General features: G+C 61.1%; 1 protein-coding gene across 8 annotated transcripts; it reads left to right on the top strand.

The window, feature by feature from the left end:
* The first annotated feature begins 215 nt into the window (after positions 1–215).
* On the top strand, positions 216–17,443 carry UBTF (upstream binding transcription factor). 8 transcript variants are annotated; one of them, XM_054281721.1, is made up of 21 exons: positions 216–236; positions 4,041–4,174; positions 7,043–7,218; positions 7,480–7,563; positions 8,188–8,343; positions 9,036–9,100; positions 9,628–9,757; positions 10,206–10,316; positions 10,599–10,732; positions 11,313–11,454; positions 11,744–11,785; positions 12,456–12,569; positions 12,686–12,841; positions 14,043–14,198; positions 14,400–14,510; positions 14,601–14,689; positions 14,860–15,049; positions 15,283–15,330; positions 15,570–15,638; positions 15,987–16,139; positions 16,943–17,443. In XM_054281721.1, the coding sequence occupies exons 2-21, from the start codon at positions 4,117–4,119 to the stop codon at positions 17,054–17,056; spliced, it is 2,298 nt and encodes a 765-aa protein (XP_054137696.1). In that variant the 5' UTR covers positions 216–236; positions 4,041–4,116; the 3' UTR covers positions 17,057–17,443. The 8 variants fall into 8 exon arrangements, with proteins under 8 accessions (XP_054137696.1, XP_054137694.1, XP_054137693.1 ...); XM_054281719.1 differs by lacking the exon at positions 216–236 and adding an exon at positions 731–826; XM_054281718.1 differs by lacking the exon at positions 216–236 and adding an exon at positions 1,152–1,271.
* The last annotated feature ends 1,834 nt before the right edge of the window (positions 17,444–19,277 follow it).

Genomic DNA, 19,277 nt, shown 5'->3' with positions numbered 1-19,277 from the left:
CTGCCCCTCGCCCGCCCCGCCGGGCAGAGCCCCCCCCGCCGCCGTGTCCCGGGGCCGCGGGGCGGGCAGGAGCGCGGCCCCGCCGTGCCGTGGGGGCCCGGCTCGGCTCCCCCCCCGCCCCTTCCCCTTCCCGCTTCCCCCCCCTTTATTTTTTTTTTCCTCATTTCTCTTTTTTCCCCCCTATTTTTTTTTATTTTTTTTCTTTATGCAAACGCCGACCGAGGATTGTTGCACATGTAAGGAGATTTTTTTTTTTTTTCTTCCTCCCTTCCCCCCCCACCACCCCACCCCCCCCCCTCCTTTCCCTCCTCTTCTCCTTCCTCCTCCTCCTCCTCCTCTTTTTCTTCTCACCACAGTGTTGCAAAAGCAAAGAGCAATAAAAAACCCGGCGGAAAGCGGCGGCGGGGCGGCGGGGCTGGCGGGGAGATCCCGGCGGATCCCGGCGCGCTCAGCCCGGCTGATTGGAAGAGCGAACGCAGCGCCATGGAGGCGGGGGAAAGCGCGATCGTCTCTGCGGGGACTGGAGCGCGTCCACGCCCGGGGCCAGCGCTGCAGAGCTGGCCGCCGTTCAACCGCCGCTCCCCCGCCCCGGCCCCGCCGAGCGAGCCCCGAGCCCCCGCCGCCCCCCAAAGCGGCGGCCCCGCCGGTACGTGCCCGCGCCGGGGGAGCCGCCGCCGCCGTGCCCCGCCGCGCCGCGCCGTGCCCGCCGCCCGGGCTCGCCATTCGCCGCCGCGCCGCTCCGCCGGCGGGGCTGGAGGAGGCGCTTTGTTCCTCCCCGGGCTCCCGCTGCCGCTGCCGCCGCCGCCACCGCCGCGCTCCGGGCTCGGTAAGGCGCTCCGCCGCCGCTCCGACGGGAACGGGGAGGGGGTCGCGCCCACCGGAGCGATTTTTTTTTTTTTTAGAGAGAGAGAGAGAGAGAGAGAGATAGATAGATAAATATAAAAGAGAGAGAATATTTTTTTTTTTTTTTTTAGAAAGGCTGGTTTCGCGCAGGCCCCGCGGGCAGGAAGCCGCCGCCGCCACCGCCGGGGCTCGCCCGCCTCGCCCGCCCGCGGGGGGCACCGCGCTGGGGCTCGGGGCGGGGGGCAGCGCCCGGCTCGGCGGCCCCGGTGTGCCCCCCCCTTCTCTCCCTCCTTTTTCCCTTCCCTTCCCTCTCCTCCTCCTCGCTCCCTCCCTCCTTCCCGCTCGCCTTCCCTCCCTCCTCCCCGGTGCCGCAGCTGGATTTCGGGGGCAGGCTTCCAGCGCTGCCCGCTTGTTTTTCCCGAGCCCGGGTGAGTCCCGCGCCGCGGCGGGAGCTGGGCGCCGCGCTCCGCCGGTGCGTGCCGGGGCTCGGCCGACCCCCCCCGCGCTTCATCTCCCCTTATCCTCGCTCTATCCCCTCTTTATCCCTTTTTTCTCCTTATTTTCTTTTTATCTATATTTTTTTTTTACCTCCCCCTCTTTTTTTTTTTTTTTTCCGCCTTTCACCCCCCTTCCTTTCCTTTCTTCCCTCCGGACCGGGAGCGGGGCTCCAGCCCCCCGCTGGGTGGGTGGGTGTTTGCGGGCTCGAGGAGGGGTCGCGGAGAGAAAAGAGGGGGGTAAGAAAGGGAGGAAAGGAAAGGAAAAACGAGGAAAGGAAAAGCGAGGAGGGGGCGGCGGTGGGGAAAAAGAGAGGGGGGGAGGATCGGGTAGGAGCCGCTCCCCGGGGGTCGGTGCGGGGAGGTCGCGCTGCCCTCGCCCGGCTCGCTGCAGCTGCCCGGCCGCCCCCAGCCGGGCATCCCCGCCCCCCCTTCCCCCTCCTCCTCCTCCTCCTCCTTCTTCTCCTTCTCCTTCTTCTTCTTCTTCCCCCAGCGGCTCCGGCGGCGGGGTTGGGGCTGCGGCGGCTCGGTTAGAGCTCCCCCCCACACCCCCCCCCCCTCCAACCTCCTCCCTCCTTCTTCCACCACCACCTCCTCCTCCTCCTCCTCCCCCTCAGCAGCCCGGAGAGGTGGGTTTGTCTCGGCTTTATAACCGCGGGTGGAGGGGAAGGAGCGGCGGGCGGAGGCGGGCGCAGCCCGGCCATTGTGTGCCGCGGCGGAGAGCGGCCGGTAACGATGGGGGGATGCGGGGGGGGATGCGGTGAGGGGGGGGATGAAGCAGCGCATCGCATCGCTCCGGGGGGCCGGGGGTGCGGAGAGGGGCCGGGGGAGCGCTCCGCGTTCCCCCGGCCCCTCTCCGTACCCCCGGCCCCCCGAACTCGCCTTCCATTGTCTGCCCGGGTGTTGTTGGAGGGAAAGAAAAAAAAAGGGGGGGGGGGGGGGCTCAGCTCGCTGGCGCCCGGGTGGGAACCGGGGGCGGGGGAGGCGCCGCCGGGGCCGCCCGCGCTCGGTCCCACCCGGTTCCTGCTGCCTGCTGGAGGAGGAGACTGGAGCTGGCCGGCGGCGCAGGGCATGTGCGGGCTCCCCGCCTCCGCCCGCCGGCCCGGCCCCTTCCTCCCCCGCCTCCTCCTCCTCCTCCTCCTCCTCCCCCCCTCCGGGCGCGGGATCCGGTCCCCCCCCGGCTCCCCCGCGGGGGGATCCCGCACCCCCTCCCCGCGCGCCCCCCGGGGATCCCGGTGCGCGCGCACCGCCCCGCCCCGCCATGATCCCACGGATCCCTCCCCCTGTCGCGATCCCGCCTTTCGCGACACCCCCACGCGTCCCCCCCCCCCCCCCGGCTGCGATCCCCCGCTCGCAGCCCGGGGCGATCCCCGCGTTCACGCCGCCCGGGGGCCGGGCTTGATCCCACCCCGCGGCGATCCCTCGGCCGGCCCCGGGGTGGTCCCAGGTCCGCCCCCCGCGGGGGTTGATCCAAGGCTGGAGCGGTTCCCCCCATCCCGTCAGGGCTCATCCCGCCCCGGGCGATCCTCGGTCCCACGCTGGAGGGGTCTGCGCGCCCCTCACCCGCCCCAGGTGATCCCCCAGGCTGGATCTCCCTCTGGGGGTCCCGCATTCGGTCCCCCCGGGGCTGGCCCGGCCTCCGGGCCTGGCGGGGCCTGCACCCCGCGGTGCTCCCGCATTCCCCTCCAGCAGCTCATCTCACCCCGGGCCATCCCGGATGTGCCGGGCTTTCTGCACCCCTGGGCCGTCCCCGGGTGCTCCTCCCTCAGACCCAGGGCCCGGTTCTGCCCGAAGCCCCTGGAGCCCCTCCCCAGGGCCCCCCCAAGCCTGGATTGACCCGGGGATCCCCCAGGCCCAGCCCGTCCCCAGGCCTGGGCCTGCTCTGCCCCCCAGGCCTGCGGCCTGTCCCTCAGGGGATCCCCCTGAGGCCTCCTGCCGGCTCTGCCCTCCAGGGGCTCCCCCAATGGAATCCCCCATGGGGATCCCCCCAGGCTACTGTCCTGCCACCCCCCCCAACCAAGTTTTGGGGTCTCCCTCCCTAGGTTATCCTTCCCCATGGAGACATAAGATGCTTCCTAATGGGGTCTGAGGGCATCCTTCTCCTGGAGCCCCTCTGTTGAAATACTTTCCTCCAGCTTGTTCTCCTCCCTTGGGAGACCCCTGAATCCCCCCGAGGTCCCCAAATGCCCCCCCCCAGCTCCCTTGGATCTGGGGGACCCCTCTCTACTCCAAGCATGTCCCCACCTCTGGGGAGGATTTTGCTGGATCTGTGGTGGGCCTTCCTTTGAAACCCCCATTTTGCAGTGGGGGGAGTAAACCCCCTTTCAGGAGATCCCTTGGAGCCCTTGATTCAGATTCTCTTGATCCCAGGTTTTTGGATCCCACCCACCCCAGGGAGCCACCTTGAATGTGTCTCCTCTGGGATTTATTGGGATCCCTGTCAGATCCTACCCCCACCTTGGAGACAAACCGCTGCACCCTTCTCCCCTGTCCACAGACCCCTTTTCTCCTCCCCTGTCCAACGTGGGGGTCACATCACCACGGAGGATCCCCCATGCTGGAGCTCTCTCCAGGGGATATTCCTGCACTCATGCAGTGGGAATGGAGAGGATGGGTGGATCACGTTTCCCCCACTCCCCGTTAGGAGTTGGGGTCCCCCCATCACGGTGGGGATGCCTAGCAGGGTTCTCCCTTTCCTTGCAGAGCCGTGCGGGAGTGATTTCGGGAAGAGGGTGAGGAGGGAGCCGGCGGGACCGTGCTGGGCACAGGCAGCTGGAGGATGAACGGCGAAGCTGAGTGCCCTGCAGACCTGGAAATGACAGCTCCCAAAAACCAAGGTGAGCCCCCAGCAGCCCCCCCAGCATGTGCTCCCAGAGAAATACTGCTGCCATGCTTAAAAAATAATAATAAATAAACCTCAGAGAGGCTGTTTTCTCGGAGAGATTGGCAGAGGAGGAGGGATGGAGAGGGAGGAGGGATGGAGGATCCGTGATCCCGGCTGCCAGCAGGGTGAGGTGGGGGGGAATCTGCCTCTCTGAGTTCTGATCCCCCCCGGGGAACACACACACACGTGTACGAGCACACGGATTCACGCTCCAGTGCACCAGCAGCCCCTTGGCACTGGGATGCTCCTGGGGGGGATTGGGAAGGGGGGGCTGGCACAGAGGTGCTGCCCTGCCCTGCTCACATCTGGGCTGCATTAAAAGCCGAGCCGTTACCTTGGGCCTCCAGCTTCCAGACCCCAGCGTGACATCAGAGCTTCAGCTTTTATTGGAAAAGGGGCAGGAAAACAAGGGAAACAAGAGAGATGTTTGTTTAGGGGCAGCTCGCAGGGCTCTGCCACTCCACCCCTTAAAAACCCCCTGGCTCCCCCAGACCTGTGGAGCGCCGTCCAGCCCCTCACACCTGCCAGGTCCCCCCGTTTTCCTCCGTCCCTGCTGCAGTCAGGGTTGTTGCCTCGAGCGAACCCGGCCGAGCACGTGTCCTTCTCCGGGACTTGAGATGGATTTAATTACACCGGGGCAGCTTTCCTAATATAGACCCGGCCCGGCCGGTGCCAGGAGAGCCAGGATAAATCGGTCCCAGGGCACAGACAGCCCCATTCATCCTGCTGGGTGAGCGCCTCAATTCCAGCGGTCCTCAGCATGCCCCAGGTTGAGGGATGGGGATGGAGGGCTGAGTGTGGGGGTCCTGTTGTCCCCACGCTGCTGCCAGCAGGGATTTTGGGATGTTTCCACTGGTTTTTAATGTTTTCCTTTGGGATGTGGTTGTTCCGGCTGTGTGCCAGTGGAGGGTTCACACGGGGCCAAAGGTCTCCGGGTGTTTCTGTATTTCAGGGGGAAACTGAGGCACTGGGCTTGACGGGGGTGGGTTTAGGGGGGTGTCTCATCCCCTTCTCCATCCCCTCTGGATTTTTGTGGCTGTGCTGCTTTTGGTAATTCCTCCTGATTTCTGCAAGTAAAGTTGGCACCAGCTTCCCAGCCCTGTTCTGCCTCATTGGTCCTTGCCTGGGAGGCTTGGAAAGTGGACGGGAAAAACAGGAAGACAGAATTTGGGGCTGTGTTCTCCCTCCCTCAGCTCTGATCTCCCCCAGCTCTGTGGGGAATGGGCGTTTCCCCATCTCTTTTGCCTCTTCATGGTGTTTTGGGATGAAGCCATGAGTATGGGGACACACCCCAAGCCACCAGGCCTTCCAGGGGAGCTTTTTCTGTCTTCTCCCTCCTTATTAATTCCTAATGAGGTCACTCAAGAGACCAGCTGGATCCTAAATTATTCCTACCTTGACCCCCAACCAGGCAGGTCCAGCAGGGGAAATAGGATGAGGGGGTCACGTCCTGGCTCTGCTCCCTTCTCCAGGTGCCATATGTCCTTTAACATCCCTTGCTTGGATTTGAGAATCCAGGGGAATTGTCCTTCCCCAGACCCCTGCAAGGGCAGGAGGTGGAGGTGTTTTTCCTCATGTTGAGTCTTGAGTGGAAGGAGAGCTGCAGCTGGAGAAATCAGTGCAGCTGGATATTTCTGGGAGCTTGCTTTCATTCCTGGAGATGGAGGCAGAGATGCTCCACTCAGATCCATGACGAGCCACCCTGTCCCCATCTCTGGGGGGCTCCATGTCCCCAAACACCTCGGCCTTCACCTGGCAGAGGTGTGAGGCAGGGGATGCCGTGCTGGGCTGCGGGAACCCCGGCGCCCATCCCGGGCTGAGGCAGCCGGGGCTGCGTGGGCGGGCGGCTCCGGGCTCTGCTCCGCCTCCAGCCCATCCCCAGGGAATTTTCCTTCCGCTCCCAGGCCCCGCTGCATTCCCCAGGGCCACCCATGTTTGCAGAGCGCCCTGGGCTGTGCTCCCCTGCTGGCCTGGAAGCTCGGAGCAGGGAGGAATTCCCCTGGCAAGGAAGCAGCCCCAAGGTTGGGGTAGGATGAGGTGTTCAGGGCTGGGATATCCTGCCTGCTGCCTGTCCCAGCACGGTGCTGCTGCCTGTCCTGGCCTCCAGGCTGCTCCAGGCTCTCGGGCTTTGCCACGTGCCCATCCCACCATTCCAGTAGCATGTTCCTATGGGAGCTGGGGATGCTCCTCCCAGCAGTTTGGGGGATGTTGGGGTGACATGAACATCACCCTGCGCTGTCAGAGACCCCTCTGTGAGACAGGAGGGCTGTGCTGGGCTCTGCCCTCCCCACTTTGTGATCTGGGAGCTTTGACCTTGGCAGAGGTCACGGTGGAGCTGGGCCCGGGTGATCGCAAAGCTGTCTGAGGTGCAGGAAAAGCAACGCTGAGCTTTTCCACTTTCTCTGGACACATCCACTTAGGAAGTGGGTTTCTCTGATTCCTGCTTGTCTGGAGAGCTCATTGCTCCCATGTTAGGGGTAGGAAATAGCCCTCTGCTCCCGTGCAGCAGGGCCATCCCTTATCTGATGCTTCTCTGGGATGAGCGAGTCTCTCTGGTTTGCGCCGAGTGGAATTTCTAGCTTTGCCCAGATTGTTTTGGCCCGTAGAGAGCTGCTCGAGGGTGATGGAAACAGCCACGTCCCTTTGATCTTTAATCTCCAGAGGCAGCATGTGGAGATTACGTGTCCTGGCGTGCGGTCCGGAGCGGCACGCCGGGAGCTGTAGTCCCTGGGAAGGGAAGGGAGGGGAAGGGAAGGGAAGGGAAGGGAAGGGAAGGGAATAGGCTTCCTGCCCCTGCCTGATCCTGTTTCTCACTGCTCAGACCGCTGGTCACAGGAGGACATGCTAACCCTCCTGGAGTGCATGAAGAATAACCTGCCCTCCAACGACGGGAGCAAGTTCAAAACCACCGAGTCCCACCTGGATTGGGAAAAAGTGGCTTTCAAGGACTTCTCAGGGGAGATGTGCAAGATGAAGTGGATGGAGATCTCTAATGAGGTAATTGACACCTCGTGGGGCTTCATGGGGGCATTGTGGCAGGGTCTGAGCGTCCTACTGACACTCCCTAGGCTGTTGGCATTGTCCAGGTTGAGTGCCCAGAGCGCTCGGCCCTTGGTGCTGGCACCATCCTGTGACCCCCTCAGAGGGGCTGGGATCAGTAATTTTTGGGGTGGCATTACAAGACCCAGTGGCTTTCTGCTATGCTGGGGTTCTGCCCTGCCCCCTATTCAAATCTTTATCTCTTCATTTCCTGAACAGGTGAGGAAATTCCGGACCCTCACAGAGCTCATTATGGACGCTGAAGAGCACGTGAAGAATCCTTACAAAGGCAAAAAGCTCAAGGTATTGGGCAGGAATTAGGCTCAGTCTCTAAAGGGTGACCCCACACTTCCCCAGGATGTGGTCCTGTTGTCCCTTTGGCACCTCAGATCCACGTGGCCCCACCGTGGGAGCCCCTGCAGGCACCTCAGTGCCCCTAATCCCGGTGTCCGGCTGCCCAAGGCTCTGGAGGCTGTGGCTCTGGGCCTGGGCCAACTCCTGGGTACATTTAATATGGCTGGCTGTACTGCTGGCAGCCTGCATCCAAGTTTAGCTCCAGAGGGGCTGGGAGCTGCTGTCCTATTCCTGGCCTGCCGGGTGCTTTCAGCTGGGTGGCCCTGAGGCAGCCGATGGTCCATCCCTGGGAGCTGGGTCCCATCCCCTCCTCCTGCCCCACTGTCCCCTCTTGCTCTGTGCTGGCAGCTCTGGATGGCTGGAGGCTGCTCCCAAGGCTCCCAGCCACGGGATGCTGTAGTTCCTTGGGGAGCCCTCATTCCCAGCAGTTTCCCCCTCCTTGCCTGCTGTGCCTGGATGACCAGCAGGGCTGGATGGAGGCAGCCCCCAGGTCCGGGGAGCCATGGGTTGGGCTGTGTCCCAGTGGTGCTGCCAGCTCCATGCTCAGTGTCCTCCACTCTGCTGTCTCCCCAGAAACACCCCGACTTCCCCAAGAAGCCCCTGACTCCCTATTTCCGCTTCTTCATGGAGAAGCGAGCCAAATACGCCAAGCTTCACCCCGAAATGAGCAACCTGGATCTCACCAAGATCCTGTCCAAAAAATACAAGGAGCTTCCCGAGAAGAAAAAGGTATGGGGGAGGTGAGGGAGGGGTCAGCAAGCCCCTTCCCACCATGGGCCTCTCTGTGCTGGGCTCTGCTCAGCTTTTCCAGTAAAACCAGCAGAGCCCAAGCTCTGCCTGCTGAGGGCTCAGTGCAGCTCTTGACAGGAGAAGCCAGGTGTTCCTTTAGTCCTGTCAGACCTGTAAGACTTCCTTGGCTTTTCCTGTCCTGGTTCCCAGGATCCCTGGGGTGGAGGCCGGTTGGGTCTGTCCGTTTGTCCGTCTCTTCCTGACGGACCTGGATGGTGGCTTTGCCACTGGGTGGGTCTGTGTTTAAAGGGGTAAAGGCACACGCCCCACTGTGCCACCCTGTCCGGGTGAGGGACACAGGGACAGGCTCTGGGAGAGGCTGGGAGCAGAGATCTGCCCACCAGGAGATGCCAGAGCCTGGGCAGGGCTTTGGGGTGCCCAGCTTTAACTCTGGGGTGTCCAGGGCACAAGGTCCTGCTGTGCCCTTTCCCAGGGCTGCTGGGGTACGCAGAGAGGGGAGATGCCAGCTGCTGAGTCTCAGGCAGGCTGGAAACCCTCTGCAGGACCATTCCATGGGCTGGAGAGCCTCTTGGGGTGGTGGGATGCCCAGCCAGGTGGATAGGGATGTGTCTTCCTGCCTGTTCCTGGTGCTGACGTCCCTCTCCACCTCTGTGGTGGCATTGTGTCCCCAGATGAAATATATCCAGGACTTCCAGCGAGAGAAGCAGGAGTTTGAGAGGAACTTGGCGAGGTTCAGGTGAGCAGGCAGCCCCCCTCCATATTTCCCTAGGCCTCTCCAGGCAGATCCAGATTGCCCTCCTGTGCATAGCTCATAGAGCCCACTGATTGAAGAGAAGGGGGAATTCAGCAAAAAGAGAGCAAGGAAAAGGTGTCTGAGAGCAACCCTGCAGCTGGGACACTGGATGAGGGACCAGCCCTGCTCTGGGGGTCAGGGTCTGCGAGGTGGGGACAGCACTGATACAAGCTGAAGTGTCCCCCCAGTCACTCCAGACCTTCCCCTTGGACGTGATTGCTGTGATCCAGGTGGATCCAGGCATCCCCAATGACCTGCTGCTGCTGCTTCAGGGTTGCAGCCGAGCTGTAGCCAATGCTCCCCAAGGAGGCACAAACTTAAATCTCTCCTAAAAGCCTCCTGCTCTTTTTGGGGACCCCCCAGCACCTGAGCCCATGGAGGCTCTGCCCTGCAGTGAGGTTTAGGGGTGCTCTCCTTGCCACTGCCACCTCCCTGACGCTCTCCCTTCCCCACCTGCCCTCCTGCTGAAGGGAAGACCACCCGGATCTCATCCAGAACGCCAAGAAATCCGACGTCCCCGAGAAGCCCAAGACCCCCCAGCAGCTGTGGTACAACCACGAGAAGAAGATCTACTTGAAAGTGCGTCCAGATGTGAGTACGGTGGGTGGGAGTGAGTGCGAGTGTGAGTGCTGGGGGGTCCTGGACCCCGCTGCTGGGGCAGGAGGGGGAAGGGAGAGAAGCATTTCAGGGGGTCGGGATGGAGGACACCGCTAGCAGCTCCTGGAGCCTGGACCCAGGTAAGGAGGAGCTCTGCACACCTGGAAGAGGCTCAGGGATCCAGCCCCCACTTTTTGCCAGGAAGGGGTGACCACAGCCTGAGTCAGGGCAGGAAAAGGAAAGGATTCCAGCACAGACATCCACCTCTGGCCATGCCCCCCACTCCCACACAGCCCCACGGCTCCCAGCCACCCCATGCCGGGTGCTGTCAGGCCCCAGCAGGCCACGCCATTTTTTTTGCCATTTTTCTGCCATTTTTTCATATTTTTTCATCCCTCTTTTTTTTTTGGATTTTACCCCTCTGCCCTCACCTCTGGCTTTGGGTTTTCAGGCCACCACGAAGGAGGTGAAAGAGTCGCTGGGCAAGCAGTGGTCTCAACTCTCGGATAAAAAGAGGCTGAAATGGATTCATAAGGCCCTGGAACAGCGGAAGGAGTACGAGGTAGGGAGCAGCCTCACCCGGTCCCCTCCACACTGGTCCCAACATTCACTCTGAGCCTCTCTGCATCCCAGCCCTGCAAGGCCTCTCCCGATAGCCAGCGTGGGGATCAGGCAGGTCCTGGCAGGTCCCTAGTGAGTGTGAGCCCTGCCTCTCCAGCCGTGTGTGAGGCAGGCAGCAGCATCCCAGGGCACAGGATCAGGGCAATGGTTGGCTTCTCTCTCCTCCTCCTCCGGGCCCGGCAGCGGGGGTGGCAGCCCCTCTGACCGCTCTCCGTTCCCACAGGAGATCATGCGGGATTACATCCAGAAGCACCCGGAGCTGAACATCAGCGAGGAGGGAATCACCCGCTCCACCCTCACCAAGGCCGAGAGGCAGCTCAAGGACAAGTTCGACGGACGACCCACAAAACCTCCCCCGTGAGTGCTGTCCCTCCTGGAGCCACGGCCTGCGGGGGTGCTGGTTCTTGCCAGAGAGGAAACTGGGCTCTGCTGGGCTTGGGGAGCCCAGATAACTCCTGGGGTCACAGACACAGAGGGGTTACATGGGGTTTGTAGGACACATTTTTCATGGACAAGCCTGGGAACAGGCTGCCCAGGGCAGTGGTGGAGTCACCATCCCTGGAAGGGTTCAAAAAGTGTGGATGTGGCACTTGAGGACATGGTTTAGTGGTGGCCTTGGCGGTGTTAGTTCATGGTTGGACTAATGATCTTAGAGGGCTTTTACAGCCTTAAAGATGACATGATTCTGTGGTGATCCCTTTAAACCAGTTCTTAAATATACATCAAATACACATTTTGGGGAGCATCTGAGTGAGGTTTACGATGATACTCTGGCTTTTAGGGGGTGATCCAGCACCCAGCTCCCCTAAAACACAGGCACTTCACTTCCTTGCCTGGTGCAGCCTAGCTGGGGGGGTTTTGGGGAGGCTTTCTGCACTGATCCAGCCACACATGGGCAAGTTTTCCCTAACACTGGGTCCCCCTGTGGATTTTTCAGGAATAGCTACTCCCTGTACTGTGCAGAGCTGATGGCCAACATGAAAGACGTGCCCAGCACGGAGCGGATGGTGCTGTGCAGCCAGCAGTGGAAGCTGCTCTCCCAGAAGGAAAAGGACGCCTACCACAAAAAGTGTGACCAGGTGAGTGATGGACAGGTAGGGGAAGAGGCAGGTGGGCACCAATGCAGAGTCTGGGCTACAAATATCCCTGGAAACACCCTCACCTTTGCTCAGTCCCTGTGCTGGTGTGCATCACCAATTCTCCCTGAGGTCCTTGGTCACCTCCCTGGATCCTGTCTCCTGTGTGGGACAAACACATGGTCCAGGTGGAGGGTGCTGTTGCCAAGGGATGGGGATGGATCAGAGGCTGCAAGGCGCAGGGATGGAGTGAGGGATCTCTGTGTAACCACACGTCTCCATCTCCTTCCAGAAAAAGAAAGATTACGAGATCGAGCTGCTCCGCTTCCTGGAGGTGAGTGATGAGGGGGTGCTCAGCCATCAGGTGCTGGAGATCCCAAATCTGAGAATGGGGGAATTAAATGGGGAGCTGCCCTCTCTGCTCCCCCAAAACATGTCTGGGCCCGGCTGTGGGTGCTGTGCAGGTGGTTGCACATAGCCTTGACCTTCTGTCTGTCCTAACGCCTGACTCAGCGTCTTCCAGTTGGGCCCTGGGGAGGTGAGGGTGGGCCCCCAGGTGGGGTGAGCAGAGGGCTGGAGCTGCAGGGGCGGCTGTTCAGTGACTGTGGCTGTGCAGCCTCTCACTTCCTTCCCTCGTGGGCGGGGGAGCTGCACCGGGGCCACCCCAGCGTGGTCCCCGTCCCCGGGCGGATGTGACGCAGCCCCGGCTGCGGCTGCAGGGCCACGAGGTGGAAAACCCAGGGGTGTGCCCGGACCCAGGCACCTGCCCACCTGCTTTCACTGAGAAACAGGGGAGAGGGACACTGCCCAGATAGGGGGTGACAGCACAGGAACCCCAGTCTGTACATGTGCAGTTCCAGATGCTGGTCCTGCCTGGGACAGGGTGTGGATCAGGACACCCAAGTGCATGAATTCCCCTTCCCCAGAGTCCCTATTCCCCCATTGCCTCAAGGCCTCATTAGCACTGGGCTGTCTAACGAGTTCTCTCCTCCTGTGCCACCCAGAGCCTGCCCGAGGAGGAGCAGCAGCGGGTGCTGGGCGAGGAGAAGATGCTGGGCAGCAACCGGAAAGGGGCGACGAGTCCTGCGTCCAAAAAGTCCTCACCAGAGACCGGCAAGGTGGGGGCAGCACCTGCCAGAGCCTTGGGGTGGGGTTGTGCATCTCAAGGGGCTTTGGGGGGGGCTGTGGTCCCTGCATGGGCTCCAGCCCCTCACAGCCCCGTGTGCCCCCTCAGGCCAGCTCAGAGAAGCCCAAGAAGCCCAACTCAGCCATGTTCATCTTCTCGGAGGAGAAGCGGAAGCAGCTGCAGGAGGAGCGGCCGGAGCTGTCAGAGAGCGAGCTGACCCGGCTCCTGGCTCGCATGTGGAACGACCTCTCCGAGAAGAAGAAGGTGGGCACCATCCCTGTGTTCCTCCTCCATCTCCATCACCATCCCTGTATTCCTTCTCCATCACCATCCCTGTATTCCTCCTCCATCTCCATCACCATCCCTGTATTCTTTTTCCATCACCATCCCTGTATTCCTCCTCCATCTCCATCCCTGTATTCCTTCTCCATCACCATCCGTATATTCCTTCTCCATCTCCATCTCCATCCCTCTATTCCTCCTCCATCTCCATCACCATCCCTGTATTCCTTCTCCATCTCCATCTCCATCCCTCTGTTCCTCCTCCATCTCCATCACCATCCCTGTATTCCTCCTCCATCACCATCCCTGTATTCCTCCTCCATCTCCATCACCATCCCTGTGTTCCTTCTCCATCACCATCTCCATCCCTGTATTCCTCCTCCTTCTCCATCTCCACTGCTCTGTGGGCATCTTGGGCAGTGCAGGGAGTGCTCCTGTCCTTGTCCTGCACCACGGGGCACAAATGTCCCCATGATCATCACAGCGACCTGTCACACAGGTGCCAATGTCGGCACTGGCTGTGCCTCCTCCTCTCATCACCTGGGGGGTCAAAACCCACCAGATAAAGAAACCTCAGAGGACCCACCAGGCTTTGGTGGTTTTCCTGATGGGGAGAGTCCCGAGATGGGGTTGAGGGGTGTCAGTGGGGACAGTGCTGGGGGAGCTCCATGTCCCCCTGTGCTGGGGGCTGTGTCCCTGCCATGTCCCCTGTGCTGGGGGCTGTGTCCCTGCCATGTCCCCTGTGCTGGGGACTGTGTCACTGCCATGTCCCCTGTGCTGGGGGCTGTGTCCCTGCCATGTCCCCTGTGCTGGGGACTGTGTCACTGCCATGTCCCCTGTGCTGGGGGCTGTGTCCCTGCCATGTCCCCCTGTGCTGGGGGCTGTGCCCCTGCCATGTCCCCTGTGCTGGGGACTGTGTCACTGCCATGTCCCCTGTGCTGGGGGCTGTGTCCCTGCCATGTCCCCTGTGCTGGGGACTGTGTCCCTGCCATGTTCCCTCATGCTGGGGGCTGTGTCCCTGCCATGTTCCCTCATGCTGGGGGCTGTGTCCCTGCCATGTCCCCTGTGCTGGGGACTGTGTCCATGCCATGTCCCCTGTGCTGGGGGCTGTGTCCCTGCCATGTCCCCTCATGCTGGGGGCTGTGTCCCTGCCATGTCCCCTCACCCTGTGCCCCCTGCCCAGGCCAAGTACAAGGCGCGGGAGGCGGCGATGAAAGCGCAGTCAGAGAAGAAGCACGGCTCAGATAAGGAGGAGCGTGGGAAGCTGCCCGAGTCTCCCAAAACTGCCGAGGAGATCTGGCAACAGAGCGTCATCGGGGACTACCTGGCTCGTTTCAAGGTGAGGAGAGGGCTGGGAAAGGGGCTGGAGGTGGGATCATCACTCCCAGCAGCAGGAATTCCCAGGAATGTCTCTCTGGCTCTCACACCTGGGTTTGGGCTGGGAGCCATGGGGAGGATGGGGGTCCCAGGGGGAGCAGCACCCCAATGTCCCAGGGGTTTTTGGGTGCAGCTGATGCATCGTGGTGGTTCTGTCCCACAGAACGACCGGGGCAAAGCGCTGAAGGCCATGGAGGCCACTTGGAACAACATGGAGAAGAAGGAGAAGCTGATGTGGATCAAGAAGGCAGCGGAGGATCAGAAGCGATACGAGGTGGGTCTCTGCCCATCCTGCCTCTCACCGTGTCCCTTAGCTAGCACTGCCCCTCTCCCTGACCCTCTCTTTCTCTCTCCTGTGCCTCAGAGGGAGCTGAGCGAGATGAGGGCCCCTCCGTGCTCCACCAACTCCACCAAGAAAATGAAATTCCAGGGAGAGCCGAAGAAACCCCCAATGTGAGTCCTGGGTGTGAAAATCTGGGTTTGGCTGTGCCAGTGGGAAGGGTCTGGAGGAAGAGGAGGGAGAGGGAGGGTGGGTTGGACCCTGGTGTGGCTGGCTGTGGTTTATGGGCACCTGGGTATCTGTGCCCGCTGTCCCAGCCCGGTCCCTGCGCTCTCCCGTGCAGGAACGGTTACCAGAAGTTCTCCCAGGAGCTCCTGTCCAACGGGGAGCTGAACCACCTCCCGCTGAAGGAGCGCATGGTGGAGATCGGCAGCCGCTGGCAGCGCATCTCCCAGGGCCAGAAGGACCACTACAAAAAACTGGCAGAGGAGCAGCAGAAACAGTACAAGGTGCACCTCGACATCTGGCTCAAGGTGAGTGCTGGATCCTGATTCCTGGTGGGAGACTGGTGTCCCTTGGTTTTGGGGATGATGTTTGGCATGGTCTCCATTCCCACCCCTCCTCCAGCAACCAGCATCTCCAGACCATTTTTTGACATTTTGTAACTTTAGAGTATAAAAGTTATATACATGGGGAGGCTGTGCCCTGTGCTAAAGCCCTTCTGTTCCGTGCCCTCCCATCCCTGACTGTGTCCCTGTCCCCACAGAGCCTCTCGCCCCAGGAGCGGGCTGCGTACAAGGAGCACATTTCCAACGTGAGTATCCATGTGGCACTGCTGTGCTGGGATCCAGGAGTTTGGGAATGGGATGGAGTTATTGGGGGCTTGAGACTGGGCAGGATCAGTCTTGGGGGAGGTTGAGATGTGCCACACTCCAGAGAGCCCCTCCAGTGGGGATTTGTCCCCATGGCATCTCACAGTGAGATTTTCTCCAGGCTGGACACTGGGAAGGAGCTGAACTTGAGCCCTAAAAAGCTTTTTATTTGTTCCTACAGAAACGCAAGAGCATAGGGAAGATCCGGGGTCCCAACCCCAAGATGAAGCCAACGATGCAGTCCAAGTCGGTGAGTCACAACACCCTTCCCTCCCAGGGGAGCGTGTCAGGGGGCACCCACACCCCTTGTTTGAAGCATCTTTTGTGCTTCCAGCTGTCTGCCCTGTCCTTGAGACCATAAACTTTCCCCAAATCCCTGCTCAGAACCCATCCAGGTTGTGTTTTGACCCTGGTACCTGCTCAGGGACCCTTTTTCAGTATAAAGGGGGAAAGGCTCCCAGCAAGGTGCGGGGTAGGGAATCCTGATCTGCTCAATGGCCGGAGGAACCCAAAGGGGCATTGTCAGGGATGATGGGGTGGGAGCTGTACCCGTGGGTGTGGAGGTCTGGGAACTCACCAAGCCCCTCCTGACCTGCAGGAGTCAGAGGACGATGACGAGGAGGAAGAGGAGGAGGAGGATGACGATGAAGATGAGGATGAGGATGACGATGATGACAACGGCGACTCGTCAGAGGAAGGCGGCGACTCCTCGGGGTCCAGCAGCGAGGAGGAGAGCGAGGACGGGGACGAGGTGAGGCCGTGGCACGGGGAGGGCACAGGGCCCCCCTCACCCTCCCGTGGGCGGGGGGCTCAGATAGATCCATGGCAGAGGAGCCCCCCGGGCAGCAGGGGGACGTGGGGAGAGGAAGGGGAGCAGGATCCCCCCGGAGCTGCCGGGGAGGGCACGAGGAGGAGCAGCCGGGCGGCGCAGTCAGGAGCAGCCTCGGGCCCCAGAGGTGTGGGGGGGTGTGCAGAGCCCCCCGGTGAGCAGAGAACAATCTCCTGTCTTTTTCCTGCTGGAGATACTGAGTCTGGTCTCGGCTCCGTTTGCGCCAGTGTGAATGCCGAGTAAGTCACCGGAGTCAAAGCTTTACACCGGTGCAACTGAAATCAGCCTATGCTGGATGGCGCTGGGGGCAGAAACCGTGTCCGTGCCTTGTGCTCGCCACCGCACAGGTGAGGTGTTTCCACCCCCTCGCTGGTCTCAGCTCTCGCCTCTTCCTTCCCTGGCTTTAGAGGGGGGAAACTGAGGCCCGAGGCGGGTGGGGCAGCCTCCCTGGGATCGTGTAGCGAGGCAGTGGCAGAGGTGAGGGCAGGACCCCGCGCGCTGCTCCGGCACATCCCCCCCCCACCCGAGCTGAGCCCTCGCTGAACTCACTCCTGGCTCCTGCCCGTGTCCTTCCTCCTCCTCCTCCTCCTCTCCCAGACCCCCAGGGCAGCGATGGGAGGGTGGGGGTCACACGCCCCCGCTCTGTGAGGTGAGCAGGGGACAAAGGGGTGATGATGACTAACCCTGCCCTGACCTCCCCCTGCTCTCTGCCACCCCCCTCCCAGAACGACGACGATGATGAGGATGAGGATGATGAGGACGAGGACGACAACGACTCAGAGGGCAGCAGCAGTTCCTCCTCCTCCTCGGGGGACTCCTCCGACTCCGACTCCAACTGATCGGCCAAGCTCTTTGTAACGTCGTTTGGTTTCTCGGTTTCGGTCCCAAATCCCCCCTGCAGCCCCTCAAAATCCTTCCTCCTCTTCCTCCTGCCCCCCAGCGCGGGGAGCGGGGGCCGGGGGGACCCCTCCGCCGAGCTCACACTACGGAGGGGGATCAGGGGCTGCTCCCCCCAGGCTGGGGGGCCAGGAGAGAGCCCCCCACCCCTGCCCCCCGCTTTACTCCCGAGGGGAAGCGATTTTTTTTTTGGAATTTCATTCTTTCCAGGGGGGCGTCTCTCCATCCCTACCCCCATCACCCCCTCGCTACCAGCTCTGGACTTTCTAGAAAGAGAAGAAAAACACACAGGAAAAAAAGACAAACAAACAAACAAAAAACAAAACAAACCGACAACACCCCCCCACACCTTTTTTTTTTAATTAAAAAAAACCCAGAAATGGGAAGAAAAATCCCCTGGCGGCGCAGCCCCTGCGGCAGCGGGCGCGGAGCACGAGCCGAGGGGCTCAGGACTCAGCCGATGGGACAATGCCTCCTCGCAGCCCCCCCTGCATCCTGGGGGGCTCCTCCCCACCCCCCAAAAAACCTTGTACAGTCTGGAAGCTGCCCAGGGAGCTGCCCGGGACCTCCACATCCAATCCACGGCACTTGGGAGCGCCGGCCAGGGACGGGGACAGGGACAGGACAGGGACGGTGACCCGCGTGTCCCCGAGGGGTGGGGGGGTGTGGGTGAGTGTGTGAACGTGTGAGTGTGTGGGGGGGCACCGAGCGTGTGCAGGGGGGGCACCGGGGCCGCCCCCACCCGGGGCCGGCGGCTCAGCGTGACCAAGGGGGGGCGCGGGGTCCCCCCCGCTCTGTTGTCGGTGGTTGTTGTGCCGTTGTATTTTATTTTTTTTGTTGTTGTTGTTGTTTTTGGTTTTTTTTTTTTTTCCTTTTTATAAAACGAGAAAGATCCATCTTTTATTTTTCATTTCCCCCTTTTTCCCCTTTTTTCCTCCTGCCCCACCTCCCCATTTTCCTCCCTGTCTCTGGTGAAGCTGCTCCTCTCCCTTCCTTCCAAATCCTGGGGGGGGGAAACCAGAGCTCCCCTTGCCCCATTAACCCCATTAACACCAGTTCATGTCCCCCCTGGGCCATGCTGTAAATTTTGGGTTTGTTTTGGGGGGTCAATGCCCCCTCCTGGGTAGGGGATGGGGCCGCGGGGACCGGGGTGGGTGCATGGGGGGCCTGGCAGGGCCCCCCCTTTTTTTAAGCAGACACGAGCACCAGCAATCCCACGGCACCTCCCTGCAGGGTTCTGTCCCCACCCCGTGCCACCCCCCAAAAACCCACCCGGTGTCATTGGGGACCCCCCCCAGACCCCCACTCTAATTGGGGGGGGCTCAGGATTTGTTCCTTCTCCCCCCCCGTCCTGTCCCTGGAGAGGAGCTGGGGGACAGGATTTGGGGAGCCCCAGAGAAGGGGATGGGGGTTTCTCTCTAGGGCTGTAATTTAGCCATTTTTCTCTTCTCCCAAAGCTGTGGGGGCAGCAGCGGGGGGCCATGCTGCAGATTTTGGGTTTTGAGGGGTCCCTGCCCCCCCAGCTCTGTAACGCCCCCCAGCTTTGCTGCTCTCAGCACCCCAAATCCAGCCCCCCACAAAGACATTGGGGACCCCCTCAGTGCTGAGGGGAAGGTGGGGGCAGCACCCCCTGGCCTTGCTCCCTTTGGGCTGACAAAACACCATTTTGGGCAAAGTGCCCCCGAACGTGGGGCAAGGGGGTGAAGCCGGGTGCCCCCGCACGGACAATCCCCCCGAGTCCCCCCAGGACCGGGGCCCCCGAGAGAACCCAAATGCTGCCCCCCCCCCCCCCCCCAGTGTCCATCTGTCCGTCCCTCTGCTTCCCCTTCCCACTCACCCAATCCATTTGGGATTTTCCTTTCATTTTCATCCCAATTTTTAATCGCCGCCCCTCCCAAAATCCCCTAAGGGGAACCCCCCCCAATCCCTTTTTTTCTGCTGAATGTACCCAGCACTGTCGTGTTTTAGTGGATGTGTTTTTAGTACAAAAAAAAAGACAAAAAAAAAATTAAACCCCACCTTTTTTTCCCCCCCCACACCTTTTTTTCTGTTTAAAAAAAAAAAAAAGGTAAAAAAAATGAAATAATAAAAAAGAAAAATTCTTACAGCGCCGACAATTTGGGAGGGGGGGGGGGGAAGACGTTTGCGCTGCAAGAGAATTCC

Source organism: Melozone crissalis, unplaced genomic scaffold, assembly GCF_028551555.1.
Source record: "Melozone crissalis strain CALT ecotype California unplaced genomic scaffold, PUWL_Pcris_2 ptg000032l_1, whole genome shotgun sequence".
NCBI classification, from domain to species: Eukaryota; Metazoa; Chordata; class Aves; order Passeriformes; family Passerellidae; genus Melozone; species Melozone crissalis.
Note: the sequence above shows the minus strand (reverse complement) of the source record. Positions and strands in the feature narration are given on the sequence as shown.

Bases quoted from the DNA above. Each gene is read 5' to 3' on its own strand.
- UBTF (XM_054281721.1), top strand. From the start codon at position 4,117: ATGAACGGCGAAGCTGAGTGCCCTGCAGACCTGGAAATGACAGCTCCC. The intron at 9,758-10,205 runs GTGGGTGGGAGT...TTGGGTTTTCAG, and splicing joins TGCGTCCAGATGTGAGTACG to GCCACCACGAAGGAGGTGAA. The intron at 11,786-12,455 runs GTGAGTGATGAG...TGTGCCACCCAG, and splicing joins AGCTGCTCCGCTTCCTGGAG to AGCCTGCCCGAGGAGGAGCA.